The sequence below is a fragment of the Lolium rigidum genome, chromosome 4, assembly GCF_022539505.1.
Source record: "Lolium rigidum isolate FL_2022 chromosome 4, APGP_CSIRO_Lrig_0.1, whole genome shotgun sequence".
Lineage (NCBI taxonomy): Eukaryota > Viridiplantae > Streptophyta > Magnoliopsida > Poales > Poaceae > Lolium > Lolium rigidum.
In genome coordinates, this window is record NC_061511.1 from 184,668,661 (window position 1) to 184,689,311 (window position 20,651).

The 20,651-nt window shown below is 46.9% G+C and overlaps 1 protein-coding gene, 1 long non-coding RNA gene and 1 pseudogene across 2 annotated transcripts; all 3 read left to right on the forward strand.

The window, feature by feature from the left end:
* The first annotated feature begins 1,927 nt into the window (after nucleotides 1-1,927).
* Nucleotides 1,928-3,151, forward strand: LOC124647899 (probable aspartic proteinase GIP2). Its single transcript, XM_047187750.1, has one exon. It carries the CDS (start codon nucleotides 2,060-2,062, stop codon nucleotides 3,149-3,151), a length of 1,092 nt encoding a protein of 363 aa, XP_047043706.1. The 5' UTR covers nucleotides 1,928-2,059.
* A 1,221-nt stretch (nucleotides 3,152-4,372) lies between these two features.
* On the forward strand, nucleotides 4,373-6,578 carry LOC124647900 (annotated as a pseudogene).
* Nucleotides 6,579-19,048: 12,470 nt separating this feature from the next.
* LOC124649210 lies at nucleotides 19,049-20,367 on the forward strand. The gene is made up of 3 exons (XR_006986583.1): nucleotides 19,049-19,304; nucleotides 19,492-19,589; nucleotides 20,121-20,367. It is a non-coding gene; the product is annotated as an uncharacterized LOC124649210 (long non-coding RNA).
* The last annotated feature ends 284 nt before the right edge of the window (nucleotides 20,368-20,651 follow it).

The window sequence follows — 20,651 nt, forward strand, 5'->3', positions numbered from 1 at the left end:
TTTTGAACGAAAACATCTATTTCTTGGCCTGCAGTCTATATATACTAGGAGGGGTGAAGGCTACGTGTGCGTCGCGTGTGACTTAGACTTTGAGTCTTGCTCGGAGAGGAGATGAGAGGAGAGAGGGAACTCTGTCGCCGATTCCGATCAATTAATATAATTTAAATTATATAATGCAAAAATTATATCATTAGAAAATAGAATATCTAAAGTTTCAAATGGTATAATTTTTTATAATATATTATTAATGCTAACTTGATTAAATTTGCGATCTAGGGGTACGAGCACTCCTAATAAACTGTGAGAGAGAAAGTAGCAACGATTAATAGTAGGGATAATTATTTAGGGGTATTCTGGCTTTACCAACCAAGGGGTATGCGTCTGGCTTACCCAATTAGTTATACGCGAAGGTAGGGTAGGCCCTAGTTTTATGGAGCATGAATCATGCGTATGCTCGAGCTTCTTTGCAAACTACGGCAATGGATGGAAAGTAAAAAGTAGCGCGAAGCAACCACCAGGCGTAGAATAATTACAAGACGTTAATTAACCAAGCCCTATCCATAATTACTGGGTGTTGATAAATGTGACATGCACGGCAACTCTTTGCCTTGTTTAGTGGTGAAATCCGTGATGAGAGGGAGAAAATAAGGAGGAATGCATTGGCAACACTAATTTCTTGCCTTGCTATACTGGCCGGGGCTGGCTTAACAAATCACGGGATGTGCATCCAATTAGTTATGATACCACGCATGGATACGCCCTAGTTTTATGGAGAGTAGATCATGCGTCTGTTTCGAGTTTCCTTGTAAACAAGAGGGCAATGGATGGAAAGGAAAAAAAGGTAGCCGCAAGCAACCATACGTAGATGAAAAAAGTGGCGCCGGGTTTCAAATTTCGAACGAAAACATTGGCCCCCATCATCGTGGCTATAAATACCAGGAGAGGTGGAAGAGACCGCGTGCGGCTAGCGCGTGCGACCGACTTAGACTTTGACTCTTGCTCGTCGAGGAGAGGAGAGGAGACTGAGCGCCATGGCCGGAGATGTCCGTCGAGGAGAGGAGACTGACCGCCATGGCCGGAGAGGAGATGGCACTGCCCTTGGAGATGAGAAAACTAGATACGGTGTGATCTTGCCATCCTAACGGGATTGTTAATTGCATAGAGATAGGCTCCGGATGTTTGGATCTCTAATGCTTGGTTTACACATTGGACGCAGGAGTAGGTGTGTCGCGGGGATCATCGTCGGGGCAGCACTCGAGGCCGGTCACTTGGTGCCGGAGGCCGGCCAGAGGCTATCACTGTCCTCAGATTCAGCAGGTAATTCGTTCGCTCATTAGGTTCTGTTGTGCCGAATCTGCTCACCAACAATGCTAGTCTAGTATACATAGGCCGGGCAAGAAAGCAAGCAATGCGCGCATCTGAAGGAAGCAGATGGTATATGGCGTGAGCCAACGATGCGACAATTAGAGCACGCATCCCTCAATTTGGCTCCCCACCCTATAATAATAAATCAGCGCGCACGATCGAATGGATTCCGCGCGTCCCCATGGTCCAGCTCGTTCCGTGGCCCGCCGATCGTTTCACCACCGGCGTCGCCTCGTCGGCGTGCGCGAGGAAAAGCTGCTGCGTGCTCCCGCGTGCTGCAAGGTCAGCTTTTTTTTTGCTTCTCAAATGAAACCTACTCCTCCTCCCGTGGTTTCATCCCTCCGCTCGCCGGTATTCCCTGGGCCGACGCGTCGCCGTTCTCCTATCCTACTACACAAAGTCGTTAGCCAGAGACCGGCGACAAAAGGGCAGTGGTGCCACGTCAATGCGTCAGGATAATGAGCATCTGGGGACAAGGGTTGGATCTCGTCTCAACCATAAAATACGAAATTAAATTGGGCCATGTATGCATGTCCTGCCATGAAGAATCATTCAACGAAAATACAGTTCCCAGTCCACTCGTTTGGTCCATTCCGGCGTCTCGCACCCCGCCTAGCCGCCACTTCCCGCCTCGCTGTGCTGGATCGCGACTGCCAACCAGCGTTATAAACATCATCTTGCCTTCCCGCTGCCGATGCCACACTCTACCAAGCCCAACATGGCACGTTCGTCCCATCTCGTCGTTTCCACCGCCACCGCTCTGCTCCTCCTCCTCCTGTCGACGTGCTCCTGCCGCGCGGCGAGCAGCAGCGGCAAGAACCCGACCGCCGTGGTGCTGCCGGTGCGCAAGGACGGCGCGACGAGTCAGTACGTGACCAGCTTCCGGCAGCGCACTCCGCAGACGCCCGTGACGGCGGTGCTCGACCTGGGCGGCGCCACACTCTGGGTGGACTGCGACCCCGGGTCGTACGCGTCCTCCTCCTACGCCCGCGTGCCGTGCGCGTCCAAGCCGTGCCGCCTGGCCCGCACGGCCGCCTGCGCCACCAGCTGCGTCGGCGCGCCGTCGCCCGGGTGCCTCAACGACACCTGCGGCGGGTTTCCCGAGAACACCGTCACGCGCGTCGCCACCGGCGGCAACCTCATCACCGACGTGCTGTCCGTGCCCACCACCTTCCGCCCGACGCCGGGGCCGCTCGCCGCCGCGCCGGCGTTCCTGTTCGCCTGCGGCGCCAAGTTCCTCACCGAGGGCCTCGCGTCGGGCGCCGCCGGCATGGCGTCGCTCAGCCGCGCGCGGTTCGCGCTCCCCACGCAGCTCGCCGCCACCTTCCGCTTCTCGCCCAAGTTCGCGCTCTGCCTCCCCTCGACCACCTCGGCCGGGGTCGTCGTCTTCGGGGACGCGCCCTACGCGTTCCAGCCCGGGGTGGACCTCTCCGCCGGCTCGCTCCTCTACACGCCGCTCCTCGTCAACAACGTGAGCACCGCGGGGGTCTCCGGCAAGGGTGACAAGTCGACCGAGTACTTCATCGGCGTGACGGCCATCAAGGTGAACGGCCGTGTCGTTCCGCTGAACGCCACGCTGCTGGGAATCGACAAGCAGGGCGTGGGCGGCACCAAGCTGAGCACGGTCGCGCCATACACCGTGCTGGAGAGCTCCATCCACAGGGCCGTCACCGACGCGTTCGCGGCGGAGACGGCCATGATCCCTCGCGTGGCCGCCGTGGCGCCGTTCAGGCTCTGCTACGACGGGAGCAAGGTGGGGAGCACCCGCGTCGGTCCGTTAATATGAATCCGTGTAAACCGCCCAGTCCTCGAGCAGCTAGTTTATTGACTCTGGACTCCAAGCCTCTCGCGGCAAGCCATCGACGAAGCTTTGACCAGATCTTGGCCCGCAATTTTTGTGTGTGGCGAATAGCAAAGCTTTGACCAGTTCCTCTCGGGATGCAGCACGCCGGTGAGCTTGCACGGTTGCCATGAGCACTTTCCGGCGGAACTTCCTCTTCAGCGCCCTCAAGCCGCTGCTGCGAGACAGCACGCAGTGCCTCGAGGTGGACGGAATTCTGGATCTCAGGGCGGGGGGTCCGCATCGTCCGGGAACGATCTCCAGCGGGTTAACGAGGACATGCATGGCGGCCAGGGGATTTTTTTTTTTTGGTTTGAGCTTGGGATTTGGGGTTTTTTCGGATAGGGGAGGAGGAACCGAGGAAGAGGAAGGAACGGCCGCGTGCTTGGCGCGTGGCGGTGTGCTTGAATTTCGAATTTTTGTGAAATGTTTCATTTCCCCGCTACAATTCGGGGGATTCTTGACGCGCCAATGCGTCCCGCCGGGCAGCTTCAAGTGAATTTGGGGTGCCACGCTATGGGCCCTAGTTTCAGTGAGACATGTAATGACTAGTCACATCAGTAAGTTCACTGTGTAATAAAATATGTTACCCCTCCCCTTTATGTAGCACCCCTTCTCTGGAGGGCACCGCCTTGCCTTCCTGGAGGGCGTCGGGTGTACCCCCTCGCCCAATCCCCTCCGTGGACCGGGGGAAACCCTAGGATTAGTCCGGACAGCAGCGGCGTCATCGTCGTCCTCCTTGTTGAAGGTGTTGTTTGGTACGCGGTAGTTCGAAGTGCTAGGAATGTGGTAGGACTTTTCCGGGAGGCGCAACGGTGGCGGGTTGTCCTCGTTCTTGTCGATCCGCCGGTGTTGGTATTCTTTTCTTTTTCTCTCGTTGGTTCCTTTGAATTTGGTTGTCGCTGCGGCCCCAGCATGTTTGTTGTATCGTGGTTGTTATATTAATATAGCGGGGCGAAAGCCTATTTCGAGTAGGAAGTCCGGAACCTCCGCCGGCCGCCGCTCGGTCGCACCATGCCCGAACGAACCGAATCGGGAATAGACGGATGCGCTGTAGCCGTTGATGGGCTGGGCTGGGCCGGGCTTTACACATAGCTTAACTTTGTTTCTAGCTACGGGAGGGCGGGCCACGGCCTGGTTTTTCCCTCGAGTTTCCATTCATTCATCATGTTCGCCTCCTTCTGCCGGCGGCGGCTCCTCCTCCACATCCGCAAGATCCCGGGCGGCGGCGGCACAAACCCCCTCCAGTCCATCCCTGGAGCAATTCATCTCGCCCACAGCTACTCCTCGTCCGCCGTCGCCGATGTCACCAACTCGGAGCCACCGCCCCGACACCGTTTCCTACCTCATCTCGTGCGGCCTCTCCCACCGCCGCCGCCGCGGCCACCACCGGTCAACGCCTCCGCATATGTTCCACCGAAAAGGCCGACGCCGTGTGTGCCCTCCTCGGAGACTACGGCTTCGCCAACGCGGACATCGTCCGGACGTTGCGCAGCCGCCACGTCGATCCTCACCGTCGATCCCGAACGGATCCTCCGCCCCAAGCTCGACTTCTTGGCCTCCCTCGGCTTCGAGCCCCGCAAGATCGCCGGCCGAGCCTTTCCTCCTCGCGCGCGGCCTCGACAAGCACCTCGTTCCGTCCATGCAGTTCCTCCGCGGCATCATCGGCAGCGACGACGACCTCCGCCTCGGCTTCTCCCGCGTCCCTCGGGCCCTCATGGCCGACGTGGACAAGAACATGCGCCCCGCCGTGGAAGCTCTCCGCCGATGCGGCTTGACCGAGGCGGCCATTTCGAAACTCGTCGTCATCAACATGGGCATGCTCATGGCGTCGCCGGATCGCATCAGGGAAGTCTTCGAGGAACTGAAGGCGATCGGAATGCGCATCCCGGACTCGCGCTTCGTGTACTGCTTCAGTGCGATGTGCGGCGTTAAGAGGGGCACGTGGCGCCGGAAGCTGGAACTGTTCCAGAGCTTCGGTGTGTCGGAGGGTGAGGTGCTCGAGGCCTTCAAGACGCAGCCCACGATAGTTCTTTTAGCCGATGAGAGCATAGAAAGGAAGGTCCGGTTCTTGCTGGACGAGCTGAAGCTTGGAATGACTGATATAATGCTGCATCCTGTGATTCTAGGTTATAGCCTGGACAAGTGCATCCTGCCAAGGTGCGCTGTGCTGACAGTATTGATGAGGGAGGGGAAGATCCAGAGAGATATCAAGTTGCTCCAGGCATTGCTCGGTGGTTCCAAGAAATTCTCGACCAGATATGTATGGAGGACAACCTGCTGGAGTTGGACCTGCAGCGGTCGCGCCTCGGGTTCAGCTCCTCCCTACTCTTCCGGCAGACGACTTGCAACAACTTGGATGGAACGCGCGCGTACGGCCGCGTACCTGCCTAGCGATGAGCTGTCACGCGGGACAAGGGAGAAAGAGACGCGCCGCGCGCGGCGGTGCGATGCACGCGAGCGAGAGAGAGAGAGCCCGCCCTACGCGATCGTTGGTTGCTTCACGTCATCAGTACGCCTGCATCTGCCTGGCTGGACCCGCACTCACGCGTTTCCCTTCCTTCCTTTTAATCATAATCATTGCCCTGTTTTTCAACCACGCGCGCGCGTTTTGGATTGGATGCATTATTATTCGTTTCGCTCTCTGCAAGACTGCAACGCAAAAGAAATGACCCACCGCCTGACAGCCGCGCCAAACGTGTAGTCCTCCATGGACTACTCATTTGCATGCATCAATTCCTGTACGCGTCTTCAGCTTCGAAACCGGCGATCTGATTTCTTTTTCTCTACGTACGTACTCACAATCAAATCTTCTTCTATCTATTTTTTTTTTTGCACGACTAAAGGAGAGATGACTACTGCCGCCTCCGTACACCTTTTATTTTGAAACAGCCTCCGTCTACACCTTTATTAATTATTAGGCTCACACCTAGTTTAAGGGAAGAGTATAATTAAAAAGTGTGACCATGCATTCATTCAGCCAAGAGTACTACAAATTTTTACTCCCACCAGTACATGCCTCACAAATTTAAACAACACGGCTACTAAAAGAATTCGTCACCATAAAGAAAAATTAACACCACATGTCCTAATTATTAAATACAAAAACATGGCACCACACATGCAACCACAGTATCAAACTTTAGACAAAATCATCACGTAGCAAAACAACAAATCCCGACGATACAGCAAGATTAAACACGAATTCAGCAACGGAGAGTGCATCAAGGCAATAAACTTCTCGCACCTGCTCAAGCAAGTCCTGGCCAAGCAGCAGGGCGCCGCCGGCGACGTCCGCTCCCGCGACATCAGCAGCGGCATGGCTGCTGGCGACAGATATGATTATTACAAAAGAAACAAATACAACTTCTGAAAACTAGAATGGATATTATTACAAGACCCGAAACTATATAACACAACCACCACTACCAGTGCTCATCTTTCGTTTCACCGTTGCCGTTGCCGTTGGCGGAAAAAGAGTCATCGTGCTCAAACTGCTCCTCCCCAGCCAACTTGGTCCACCAGTATCTCCTCGGTTCCGGACCACATGCCAAATAATTCAAGCCATCAATTGCCCTTCCATCTACAAAGTTTAACCAACAGAATATGCAACTTATGCTTACAAAGAAAACTACTACGACTTTGTCAAAATGCGACTGAATACTACACATAAACACAGCAGCAGAACCCCTGCCACCGGAGCCGCAACAAAGAAGCCACAGAGGCGGCAAGGGGCACAGCAGCTGTCGCCAACTCTATAAAACAGCAGCTTTACCATCTCACGCTTCCACTTCCCTGGACAAGTAGGTGGCAAAGCTCAACATCAATACAATACAGTAAACATTACATCTTTGGCTAAGCAATTTTTTCCTAAAATGTCATGACTGGAGCAAAGAAACAAGAAACAATATACACTAATCTACTCCCAGCAATACATGTCTGACCAATTGAAACAACTACCACAAGCTACTAAAAGAATTAGTCAGCATGAATTATTTTCAGACTCAAATACCAACCAAAAAATATAAAACCGCACAACTCAGCAGCATTGGTATCAATGTACTGGGTTTCATCTTGTTGCAGGCTACAAACTGACTGTAGTTCATCAACAGCGACAGAAACCAAATGAACACGACACAACAGCGGTATAAAAAATAGCAGCTAGACAAGTGCCATCTGCCACTATGCTTAGCTCGATTAAGGCTTCAATGGAGCTAATTCAACATGTATAATAAAAACAAAAAGAATGCAAGGATGTATCAGAGGTAAGATGGCGATTTTGTCAAGATAAAAGCGCACTTGATATTATAAAAAAAAGTGAACCAAAGGAGACTTCATGTTCCCAGAAATATTTAGATCATCGGCTGATACGCCAAAGCACATAATAACCACAGCTAGATGTCCGTCGTATAACAGAGCACACAAGAGCTGGAGATCGAAGGGTGAACCAAGAGCTCACCGGAGAGGTTGTAGCCAAGGCCAAGCATTGCTGCCACCGCACCATACAACATTCTTAACAGCTGCGAAGATGCTCTCGAACGCAACAGTCCAGTGATATGAAATACTGAAAGAGATACATAAGACAAGACAATTAACAACAGTTATATTATCCTAGTAGGTGTTTAACCCTGCTCTAGAAGAAAGAAAAAGGCTTTCAGAAGCTACAGTATGCTTACCATTGTGTGACTGATGCTCAAGACATGTCTCAGTTGTCTCTGGGTAATCCATCTTACAAGTAGTGCGCACCTATTCATGGTTAGTACAGCAAACTCTGTTCTTATCTATTCTATAACCAGAAATAGCACAAGAACAAAGATAAGAACTAGTTTACCTGAACAAGATCTGCTCTAAATCACACAAACCACATAAACTAGCTTTAGCTTCAGTGACAAGCACAAGCAAATGTGAACCTGGCAACAAAACAATATTACTACTATTGGCAGACTGCAAGTAATTTAATGGCTGTTGTCATGGAGTCTTAGTTTAGCAAAAAAAAAAAAAAAGAGAATTTCAACTGTAAGATGGTAGGAGTAGCACTCAAACATCTACAGGACAAGAGTCTCTTTTTACTAGTTAACATATAAATGTGCACATCAAAATCACACAAACACTATCGTGACTGAATATAATATAGCAACATAAGCAATGTATAGAGCAAACAGCCCTTAGCATTCAATGGTTCAAATGTAGGCAGTAGAAAATTAAACCAGGAATATATTTAACAAACAGGTATGCAGTATCAAATAGCATGGTACAAACAGAAGATTACCAATTCATACTACCAACATTGAGCATTTAGGATTCAGTACTCCAAGAGATCATTATTATCTATGCAAAAAAAGATCTAGAAGTGCTAGCAAGACTAAACCATGGTAGCTCTTAAATCAACAACACATCAGTACAAGGAACAAGCTGCACCTGACTAGATGCTTCAGTAGCAGAGCTTCAGCATTACCAGAAGATGCAATTAGTATCAGGAAAATAATTAACTAAATGCTGTGGGCACTGGGCAGGACGAAAGAAGGATATTAGGGCCTCGACCAATACCAAATTCAACTAAATACTAAGGTTTTAATATGATTGTTCATACACAGACATGTTGCTTTGCGTGCTAATTTTTTTACTGAATGTGCAAACAGGACAAGCTAGATTAATTACTAGACCATAGTGTAACTCTGAAATCTAGCATCTGTTGTACACATGCCCATTTTACAAATGCATGCATCTCTACTTGAGCACCAGAAACTAAGGTTTCAGGTCTCAACGCCCTCGAAATCTAATGTAAACAGAGGACGGACAGCAGCCAACATGATTAATACAAAGGAGTCAGCTCCACATCAACAATATGATGACATACTTAACCAAATAATGGAGGCCCAATGCTGACAAACAAAGCAAAAAAAACATTGCAGTGTTGACGTGGCCCTGAACGACAGCAGTGAGGTCGCAGTGGTGGTCCTTGGGAGCAACCTCCTGCACTCCACGGTCACGCCCTACATGGTCTTCAGATTCAGGTCATGGAGGAGGTCCTGTATGGCCACATCCATGGCCTCATCCATACAAATATGTGCAGAGGCATAAATCAGTATATATTCATGGCTATAGCATGACGTAGAAAATTAATGCTCATCCACTTGGCAGCAGTTATCTTCACTTAGAGGATTTATAAAAAGAAGATTAAATCGATAATGTATAACAATCAGGCATGACTTAAAAAACAGCAACAGATTTGACCAACTAGCTGGACAGTAGTTTGATTAATTAAAAGTAATGCATATTTGACACTAAACATTAAGGGATATGCATACGAGTGCTCTCATCAACATCATCTGCTATCCATGAGGCTAAGCAAGAGAGTAACCATGAGGCTAAGCAAGAGAGTAACCTACATACAGACAATAACGAAAAAAAAACATATAAGTCACAATTAGTAAACTCTGTCATTCCAGTTTGATAAGGAAGCATCATCCTCACCTACTACAGCCACTCCTGCATGCTCGCTCTGCTGCTGTCAATTGCCGCCACGGCCGTCATCGCGCTCCCGCTGCTGCAGCTGTAGTAAATCTGCGCACACGTGTCCTCGAAATTACAGCCAAGTCTCTAGCTCCAATGCCTTTTCCCGTGTCACTGCCTACACAAAGCAAGATACTTCAAATTAAAAGAGAGATTTAGGAATTGAGAACGTAAGCTGCTCAAGTTATCGTATACAAACATAGCATGTGCTGAAATGAATAGCTAAAGAAACAAATAGTTCTGAAATTGCATGATAACGCCACGAAACAAGTAAACAAGAGGGTTAGCATGTTGATTATTCACAGACTGAACTTGCTCACGTCGTATAACAAGCTAGCATAAGAATGATTAGCTTGGAGGTTCTTTACTAATTATTGGCAGCTCTCAATCTTTCCTTGCTTCCTTCCTCACTAATTTTCTCTACTGATTTTATAAAACCAATTGGTGCGATGGCAAATTTAGGACAAAACAAACTAGCTGGAACTTATATTTATATCAAGACAGAGTATTCCGTGTTGGAAGAAACATATCGCCATTATTTTCTCGAGAACCTGATTACAGAAAACCTAGCTCTAACTTGCACCTGCTAGTACCAGGAACGAGTGAAGAAAATAGAATCCACAAGTACCAAAATGCATAACCTTCATACTTGATCCCCCTAATTTGCTAAACACACTAGATGGCTACACTGTCAAACTAACCCAGGAGCTATGGATCCACGTAGTAACTTCAGAACATCACCAACAACAGAAACTAGTCGAGTGCTAGCTTTAACTCAATGGTGCTAAACCGTTCACATCCACCGGCAAGAGCTCCCTATACCTGAAAACTGCAGCCCCTACAAGGTAGCAGCACCAGATGTGGGAGGGAGTCGGACGGGGAGAAGGGCTCGGAGGGGCGCTGTCGAATCCTGGCCGGAGAAGCTGCTGGACCGGCGGTACTACTACTGCTACGACGCCTCCATCCTCCTCCTGCTGCTCTGCCAAGAAACAATTTTTCAGTCAAACTGAATCAGGGGATCAAACGTATTGGGTTTAGGGTTTGGATACCGTACCTGCAGGGCGACGACCCGGAACAAGGCGCCGCGTGGGCCACGGTCTGGTCCTCGGCGGAGACAGAGGACATAACGGTGGAGCTGCGCCGCCGCGTCCGGATGGCCGGCAGCACCTCGCCGGCGTGAAGCACCCACCCGCCATCCACGCACGCGACGCAGGCGGCGACTTCGACGGAGCGCCGCGCACCGTCCTAGCGGTGCACGCGCGCGCCGGCGAAAAGGCCGCCGCGACGCAGTGGTTCCTGGGGGCTCAGTCAGCCTCACTGCTTCGCGAGTCCATGGCGGCTGCCGTCGATCTTCCGCGTGGGGCTCGTGAGCGGGTGAAAGTTGGTTGGGTGGAGGAGTGGACGGCGGAGGGGAGGTGGCCGGCGATGGAGATGAGGAGCGGCGGCGTTCGATTTGGGTAGGGCGAGGGGATCGCGGCGTCTCCGCGGGTTTTTTTGTTCAGTCTGCATCTGACGCCGGCTGCAAAATGGGCCGGTGGGCGCTGACGAGCTGCAAAATGGGCCAGTTCGAATTTGGACTTGAGTTTTAGCGCTCAGAAGTCAGAGTTCTCCCGCTTGACTTAAATTAATTTTGTTGCGCATCCTGGCTAGGATTCCTAGCTCAAAACGGTGCCTATATTTTATGTGCTCACATTTAGTTAGATTACCAATAAATGAGAGATTCGATCCCCTTTATGTTATTTTTGTCATGAAGTATAATCGGCAAATCATCTCCTTTTTCACTGTCATACAGCTTGGGTGGTGTGGGGGCGGTGGGGCAGATTTTGGGTACCAACCTATGCCCTAACAATTTGTGACAGTCATGGGCATGGTTTCATGCTAATTTACCGCATGGGGATGATTACTTCATGGTTGCCACATCTGCTATTTGGAGTACCATAAATAAAAGCTACCTTTGATAAACATAGAATGAGAACCCCCGTGTGAGATTATTTTCTTTACTTCACATCTGTTGAAATATCAAGGTAAAGAGAAGCTGAATCTGGGAGCTACGAAGATGTTGGAAGTTGCGATGGGTCTGCTGAGAGCTCAATCTACTACTTGTGGCATATCATGTCCTTTGTTTCTCAAGCTGGGAGAATGGTTTCGGATCCCGAAGTTTGCATTCCTTCAAGAATTTTTTTTTTGTTGCCAGTGTGTTGCTCTCGTGGGTGTTAGCAAGCTTCTTTTGGAGTTCTTCTTTAATATCCTAGGTACTATGGTGTTAGATCTCTGAGTTTGTTTTGTAATTTTTTGTCTTGTTGGCTAGTGGTAGCAGGTTTTCGTTCCATAGTGGATACTTGATATCGAGCATTCGTACATAGTGGGTTTCATGCTACTCCATACCAACCCGCTTCCCTTGTCTCCCCCCCTTCTTCGTATAACATGAACTAGTTGAGCTGGTTATTTATGTTTTCGTAATGGAAAGGGGTGGAAGCCCAGTTGGAAAAAAATATTACTCCTACCACTACTAAGTTAATTAGCATGTGCTTAAATATATTTTGTTCTTAATCATGAGACACAATTCGCTCATCATACCATGTGCTTTACCACATTAGGATTTGATCGGTCGAGCAAGGGTAGATGCAATCATGCATGCTTTGAAACGGTGACATTACTAATCTTGTTATGTTGATATTGTGTCTTCGAGAGATGACACTTCACCTTAATTGCACTTACAATGGTGGACAAGTGTCCGAGCTCGGTGCCTCTACCGGGAGTTGATAGTGGTGTCCCTTTGCCGAGTACCACACCCATAACATTTGGCGAACCCCTCCGTCATAAAGTGCTTGTTGGGTCTCCATGTATGGCACTCATAACTTTTTTTATATACATGTATTGTTTCTCCTATTTTGTGTGAATTGTTACGTAAACCACCACATTTTGACTTCATCATGTGCCTCTCTTTAGCACGACGCCCAAGAACATCGAGGAGTGTCTTCGGCACGAGGGGAATGCATTCGATGGTTGAGACTATGGGGCGACGCCAAATTGTCATCGATGAAGCTGAAAGATAACACACGACCGAGACCATGTGGCGCCACCATGGTAAAAAAAAATGACGCATTGTGTGGTGACCCATCATACCACTGCGTGGTGTAGTATGCAAGTCATTTACATAACACCAATGAAACATCGTACCACTAGTATTACAATCCTCAGAGTGGTACAACAGAAACATTTGTGGGGCCAAGGAATGTCTATAGAATTACACACATACTCTATACAGAAGATCATCACAACCTCCTACTTTACAGTGAGATAAAACTGCAAATAAACTCCAGAAGAACAACTCGTAGTCTAACTTATCACTAACTCTATATATAGAGGGGCTATGATTGGATTCTAGTTACGTAGGTCCTAAGATTAGGAAACTAGTTCCCCTCTACTTATAATTTAGGTTTCTTCATGGTGGATGTAATGATTGACTCCGTCCGCGGAGTCCTATCTCTTGAAGTAGTTGACTCCTCCGTCTTCGAGTTTTATTGTAGATCCTCGTTCGATGCCCCCAAGTCTAAGTAGGGGGTCAAAGAATGGTGAGTACGAGTGTACTCAACAAATTCATTATAGGAAAATAGGTGTTTAATGCAATAGCTACAGCCATAGACCAGGAAGTCATAGGCAATGCATGTTTATGTAAACATTTCTTCAAAGGTTGTTTTTATTCTGAATAACTATATCCGTCAACCTTCACCGGGTGTCTAGAACTTCATGAAGTTCCTTTCCGGCCGCGTTCGTAGTTCTAAACCCGTATCAGGGAGTGACAAGCCACAATTTGATACACTCTGCAGAGGTGTGTTGCTTTACCCATAAGAGAAGTTATCCTTGTTGCCAACCGGGCGTACTTTCCTGTCCACACTTCCTTGGTGTTAGGCCCAATATAAGGTCCTTGTCAATCATTGTATTTCTCCGTGATTTCACACACCCACCCGTATTGTAGTTCCGGTCTTAGATCCTTGTCGATTCCTTTGTCCGACCTCGATTCTATGCTCCCGCTAGACCACGGACTCCTAAGGTAAGCACCTTCACCGGTCTTCTACAACCCATCATACACCACGATAACATGAGGACTTCAGGGTTTCCCACCACTCCGGTTGCTCCTTCCTGGATGCAACTGCTCCGGTAAAGTGTGCCCATTGATGTATATAAGGAAGAAATACAACTAACTACTCCGTCCTATTTTAGATATTATGGTTAACACGAGTAAAGTGCATCAGCGCAAGAATCATTGTACGACATTGATTGTTAATCCTAGATGAGTAACCCAATTGCAATGGAACATCCACCATCAACTCAAACCATGGTTCCATTGCCCACCACATAGTCATATTCATAATTGGAAAAGTAATATTTGCTCTGTAATGTAAGAGTGATAGTAATTTGCAAATAATTTGATAAAAATAATTAAGGTGACATGAGCAAGTGATGAACTTGCCTTTCTTGACTACAAGATTATGCAGGCAAGGATTTCCATACAGGATAACTCCAAATTCTGAAATAGCATCACCGTCGTCCGGTAAGGACAATGTTTAAAAAAATAGCATAATGCTATAATGCATAGTATGATATGCAATCGTACTAAGCGTGACCTAACCCTGATGATTTAGGATTAGTGAGTTGTGATGATTGCTTTAGGGTGTGTTGCACTTTTAGAGTGATTCTTCAAACAAGGTTCTTATTATGGTTTTGTTAACTCGGTATCATATACAAGTGGTGTAATAGAGTATATCAATTATATTAGCACACAAGGAATAGTAATTGGCATAGTGTTAACAAATAAAGAATAGTGGTTAGTTTTAATACTATAGGATATGGTTAATGATTACTTCTTATTTACTTCAAAAGAATAACTATTGAAGAACATGTTATATAAGGAACAATAAGTATTTCAAGTATAAACTATTTGCTTCTATGGTTTACTATGGTTCTCAATTGAGTGTCCTAATTAAGTATTATATGGATCCTAAGCAAAATGAAGTTAGATGCATCTAGTATTTCTAGGGTTTAGTTAAGCATGAACATATAAAGTGAATACCTCCATGAAGTATTGTTATTATGGTTGATCACAATGATGTGATACTAAATAAGGGTGTGGTTAAGGTTGATGACTTTGAGAATAAAAACTAGGGTTTACAACACCGTCTCAAGGGTTTCACTTAAGTAAGTATGAGGTAGATCTTTAAATGAAATGAGTTTCTAATTATATAGTAGTTGGATGATTTACTTGAGCATTAGCACATAAGGTACATCATTATATATGGTTGCTACTTTAGTTGATCAAAATGGAATTATATCGATGAATGATGATTAATAGTGATAAGTATCAATTAGGGTTCATCATGAGGTGGTATTAGTTGGTCATATAAGATCTTATTCAAGATGAAGACATGGAATAATAACTTGATTTATATTTGGGCTAGTATGATCTTAATAGAACATGAGCATGCTTTTGTTTTCTTAGTATATATATATGAGTAAGGTTTAAGTTTATATGATTACATTTCATAAGCCCCTAGGGTTTTAGGAGTGAAAGCAATCTAGTGTCACATAAAATTATGGAGTTAGGGTTTTACTCATAACTGAACTAGGGTTTTCTATTTGTCCAACCATTGTTGAGAAATCATTTGTTAAGTAAAGTTGAAATTAAGAAACAACTTTTAAGTTCAAGGTAATAATGGGTTTATCATTTTTCTTATTTGTATATAAAAAATGATAAATAAGGTAAATACAGTTTAGAGGTTTAAATACTAACAATGGTAAAATAAAATTACTTTTGATGTTTTCTTTATTATATAAATTACTATTGCTTATTTTAGAAGTTTTACTAATTATTGAATTTTCTTGGAATTTAGGACAAGAGAAAATACTTTAAATAACAAACCCTAAATGATTAAATATTCATTTTAATTAAAATATGATATTATATTTTTAATGAATAGAGTTTATTTTTATGAGCAAAGTCCAATGGTCGGAGACACGGAAATGTTGATTGCCATCAAAAGGCACCACGAATACTCGGTGGTAAGGGAGTGCCTCGACCGACGCCATTTCCACTGGTGGCACGGAGGAAGGGTTGGGCGATAGCGAGATGGCACGGAGGAGGGTGGGCACGGATAGGAACATCAAATACACAACTCTGATTTGACACTTGATTCACAAATAGGGCTATATCGGTCGAAGATTCTGAACATGTAGTGCCAAACTCAACTTCGAGGCCACCATAACATTTTTCTACAAACTTGTCATATTGTTGTACAAGATCCCTTTTCCAATGAAAAACACTGCTGATATGCGGGGGATCGAGCCCACACTTCCTCCGGGTGCACGACCTTCGATGCGAGGCCATCATGTAGACATCATATCCTTGGCCCTACCTACCAACCGTTCCTCCTTATTTGCTCGCCATGGCGCCCGCTCACGCACCAGTGCCACCATGACCGCTCCCAAATCACACTCGTTCTCTCGCCCCATCCCTCACGCACACATCCGGCCATGACCGCGCCCAAACCAACACAGTCGCATCCTGACCACGCAGCGCCACCGCGACCCACAAGCTTGAGCTCTAGCCCGCCGCCTACATGCAATGACGGCCACTTTGATTGCATACCTATGAAAAAAAGCAAAAAAGACCCGGAATTTTAGGGCAAGATAATGCAGGAATATTCCAACAAGAGGGAGGAGGGGGCGGCAAATTTGGGCTCAAACGCATGGCGCGAGGCGAAATTTTGGTTAAGACCTAACTAAATGCGCTGCGCATGGCTTGATCTGAATTGCCCTAAATTTTGGTTAAGACCTAACTAACGCGTGACGGTAAATCTGGTTAAGTACAAGCCCCACCGAAACCCTCCTCTCGTCCCAGCGCTCCTCCCCAAATTCGCCGGCGCCGCCGCCGTCGCTCCTACCCTCGATGGTGCCTCGTCTCCCCCACCTCCGGCGTGTCCCTCCTCCCATCCGCCGCCCCTTTCTCCGCCACCAGTGCGCCAGAGCAGATCGTACACCGCCGCCATCTCCCTTCCCGGAGTACCCAACATCAAGGGAGGCGCCCCGGCCCGCCTCCTCCCCGCAGCGATCCACATCGAGGGAGGCGCGAGAGGATCCGCCTCGACCTCTCGATCGGCCCTGTGGCCGGTGGCCTACGAGCTCCACGCGTGTGGGTGGCCTGCGGATGCGACCGGGTCGGCGCGACGGTGTCTTTCCGCGACGTCCGTAACGGCGGACGACGGGAGTGACGCTGGAGCTCGCGGCGGCGCAGGAATGGAGGCGCGGTGGACCTGCTGCCGCCGGCAACATCTCCGGCTCACTGCTGCCGCCACGACTCCGTCATGCTCCTGCCGGTCACCTCCTCTAACCTGCTGCAGCCCCGTGAGCCCCCTCTCCTCCATGTTGTCCTTCTATATTTTTTTTTGTTTATTTTTATCACGTTGAGTGTGCTAGCAGTGGAGAAAACATGCCTTCCTCTTTGTGAATCCGTTGTGTGCCATGGCGCTCTAGGTCGTGATGTCATGTATGGCACACGATGGGCCCATCAAAAAAATGTATGGCACGAGGATTGCTTGGATTACTGCACAAATCTGCGGGAAATGTTCTTTCTTTTCTCGTCCTGGTCGATCCTCTTAGTGTTGGTTGGAGCCCGTCAACACTATAACCGTGACTAATAAATAGCTTAATCGCATGTTTCTATCCATTCCATCTTATTTTGTGTATTAGTAACTAGCTCTTCATCCCCGACAAACTGAACTATCCACAATCTTTGTGAAAGCGTGCTCACTGACTTCTGATAAAATGAGCTCATTCTAGTAGTAGCTTTCTCTATGCTGAAGAATCCCATGCTTGTTCTAGTTAAGTGCATATTACTTTCTCATTGATTCAGTACTTGTTCTACTAGCAATTTATATGTTAAGTGCATGTCTAGTTGTTTTGTGTATCCTTGAGAATTCCCGAAGCTAAATTCTATTTATGCTTTTTTGTTTGAGGTGTTGGTCAACTAACTACAGCATGGCATGATGACGTGGGTGGCTGCTGCGGTGGAACGATGTCCCATCTGGGCTTGAAAGTCTCTCCTTGCCTGGAAGCCACTCCTGCGTCGGGACATTGCTGGCTGGCTGCTGAGCATGGCGGCCAGGACGGCGACGGCAAAGCGCCCTAGCAGCAGTAGCAGCGGCAGAGGCTGAAGCCGGCGCTCTAGATGGAGGACCTCCCCCATGTCTTCGATCTTCACACGCCATGGTAAGCCTCCCGATCTGTTCTCCTATCCGTGTTTAGACCTAAAAATGCAAGATTTCAGCTTGCTCATGCTTGTCCTCGTGCAGATAAGGAGAAGGGCTTGGTGACGCTCAGTTTCATGCCTTTAATTGGATTAGGGTTAATGATTCTACTTCTGTTTAGGGGAGTTAATGGTTTTAGTGGGTTCTAGCTTCTGTTAAATATTTGGGCTACAGTGCCTGTATATACATATTATGATCACATAAATAGAATTTTTTATATATTGGAATCTGTCCATTTCCTTTTGTGGAAGAACAAACAAGCAAATTTTTTCCTTTTTAGCTCTGAATGAATAATTACTCAAGCTGAATGTCTGCAAGATGTGTTAAAACCTATGCTGCACTATATTTCAACTTTGTACTCCTTGTCCAGGTTATGCTGCACTTTGTCGTGTTATTGTCTGCATCTGCATATTTGTGTCATTTTAACTGGAAATTGCATTTCTTTTAGTTTGAATCTTCTAAACATTTTATATTTGCAAGTTTATCTTGGTAAATTAGCCACTTGTTGTGTCTCTTGTAACTAAACTCGCTTCTCTACGTAGTGAAAAGATATGCTAAGCTTCTGCGCGTTCTGACTTTTTTGTGGTTTTTATTGTCAGGTCTCTTGTATTCTAGAGAAGAAAACTATGTGTGCTTCGGTAATGAACATAGTCTGGAACTTTTCAAATTGAAGGTAAGTATATTTTCTGAAATTTCTCTATTCAGATTCTTATATACATCCTTAACTGAGGTTTTTCCTACACACACAGAAGCAGCCGCAGAGTTACTACAGATAAAAGAGCAATGGCGCACAAATTTGGTAAGTTATTGGACGCTCTTCCTCAGGCGATGTTTAAAGGTTTGTTTGTTGGATCCAAATGAATTAAAACTTTGTAGAAGTAAATTGGTGAAGCCTGCGATGCTGTCCATTCTAGCACGTTTCTTAACATACCTATCAAATTTGAGCACATGTTAGTATATTTTCTGGAAGTTCTCAGTTCAGATGCTCGCTGAAAAGATATTCTAAGCATCCGGTTACAGCAGGTGCACGGGCTAGCTGATGTGAAGAGGCGGAAGGTTGAATGGCAGGAGTTGCATAGATAGACGGCTGGTGTCGACCATGTGCAGTGGTGCTCTATTGCCGGTGACGACGACCAGCGATGCCACCACACAGTGCGCCCTCCTGCTCAGGCCTTCGCGCCACCCGGACCAAGAGGGCACCCCTGCCCCGGCCTAGCTGCAGGACAACACAAGGCTGTCGTTGTTGTTGTATGAGTTCGTCGACGCACTTCTGCCATTTGGAGGTATAAATCCATCGTTTCATGTATTTTTTTTGTGGTTTCAAGTGTTGCTTGTGCAAAGCACCTACCAGATAATGTACTTTACCATATTGCTTACTTCGTAGCCTGTTCTAAGCATTGCTATAATAAATCTTACCATTATGTTACAAAGTTTGTTGATACTATTTGCTGTTGACTCTTTCTTAAGCAGCCGGAGGAGTGGATGGGTCAGAAAGATAGGTGGGCAAGTTCTCGGAGCAGTACACCCGCTGGTCCAGCATCACCTCGGTCACCTTGGTCGTCGTCAAGGTCCTGTGCCTGTTTCAATTCCTCTTTTGTGGACTCTAGTCTCATGTTTCTCTAGCTGTAGGTTTAATTTTTCAGATATAGAAGACCCCTTTTCTTCCTTATGGGGTCAACTAATCCCTCTTGTTTCATTTTTGTATTTACTTTGTGTAGTTACTCCGCTAAATATGTGAATCAGGAAAACATCAATAATTATAGTGCTTGCCTGAGTGGCTTGTTCTCCATCTAGAAGACTGCAATTGCAAGTGAAAAGAATAATATTATCTCATAACTTTTTTTTCCAGAAAATAGTTATTCCACTGAAATTTTCTGAGTAGCTGGTTACATATATCTTGAAAATTGCAATGCAATGAAAAGTATAATATTTCTTTGTTTTTTCTTCCAGAATGTAGGTAGCCAATCGATTTTAGATCGGAGATTCGGAACTACTATCATTAGTTATAAAGTTGAAGACGCATGTAAACATATATGGTGTGAAACAACATCCACATATGGTAGTTTGTCATAGTTCCTGATATATTATTGCAAAAGCAGGTTCTGAAGAATGGTGCTGAGGTGAAGTTGCAGAGGAATGCTTCATGCGTCTTGCAAGCTCCAACTGGTAACGAAGTTGCAGAACAATGTAGCTGAGAATATTTGTACCTGCCTGGTGGAGCTTGAGCTGGTGCTACCGGCATCCACTACGACCTGCTGCCCATGCCTTCGTTGACTGGGACGTCTCCTACAGCACCACGTCCCCCATCGGCGTGCCACAGAAGGTCTTGCTTTCTCGCTCGGTTACTCCCTATTTACCTTGGGCTGCTCGATGTATGTATGCGTTGAGTGCGAATGAGGCTCTTTACTGAAATATTCGATTTTGTTTACTACCTTGACGTGATGTTTGGGCAAATCTAATGCTTTTGAATTATTGAAGATGCGATGCTTTATAAAGTTGGTAATTGTCCTTATATGCAATATGTAGTGTTGTACTGAACTCAAACTATGCTTTGTCACACTTTGTAAAGAACAAGTCTTGGTCTTTGTTTTGTTTGGTGTCAGCAGACCAATTAAGGTTTAAATGTTATA

Excerpts from the sequence above, each read along its gene's own strand:
- LOC124647899 (XM_047187750.1), top strand. The coding sequence starts at position 2,060 with ATGCCACACTCTACCAAGCCCAACATGGCACGTTCGTCCCATCTCGTC.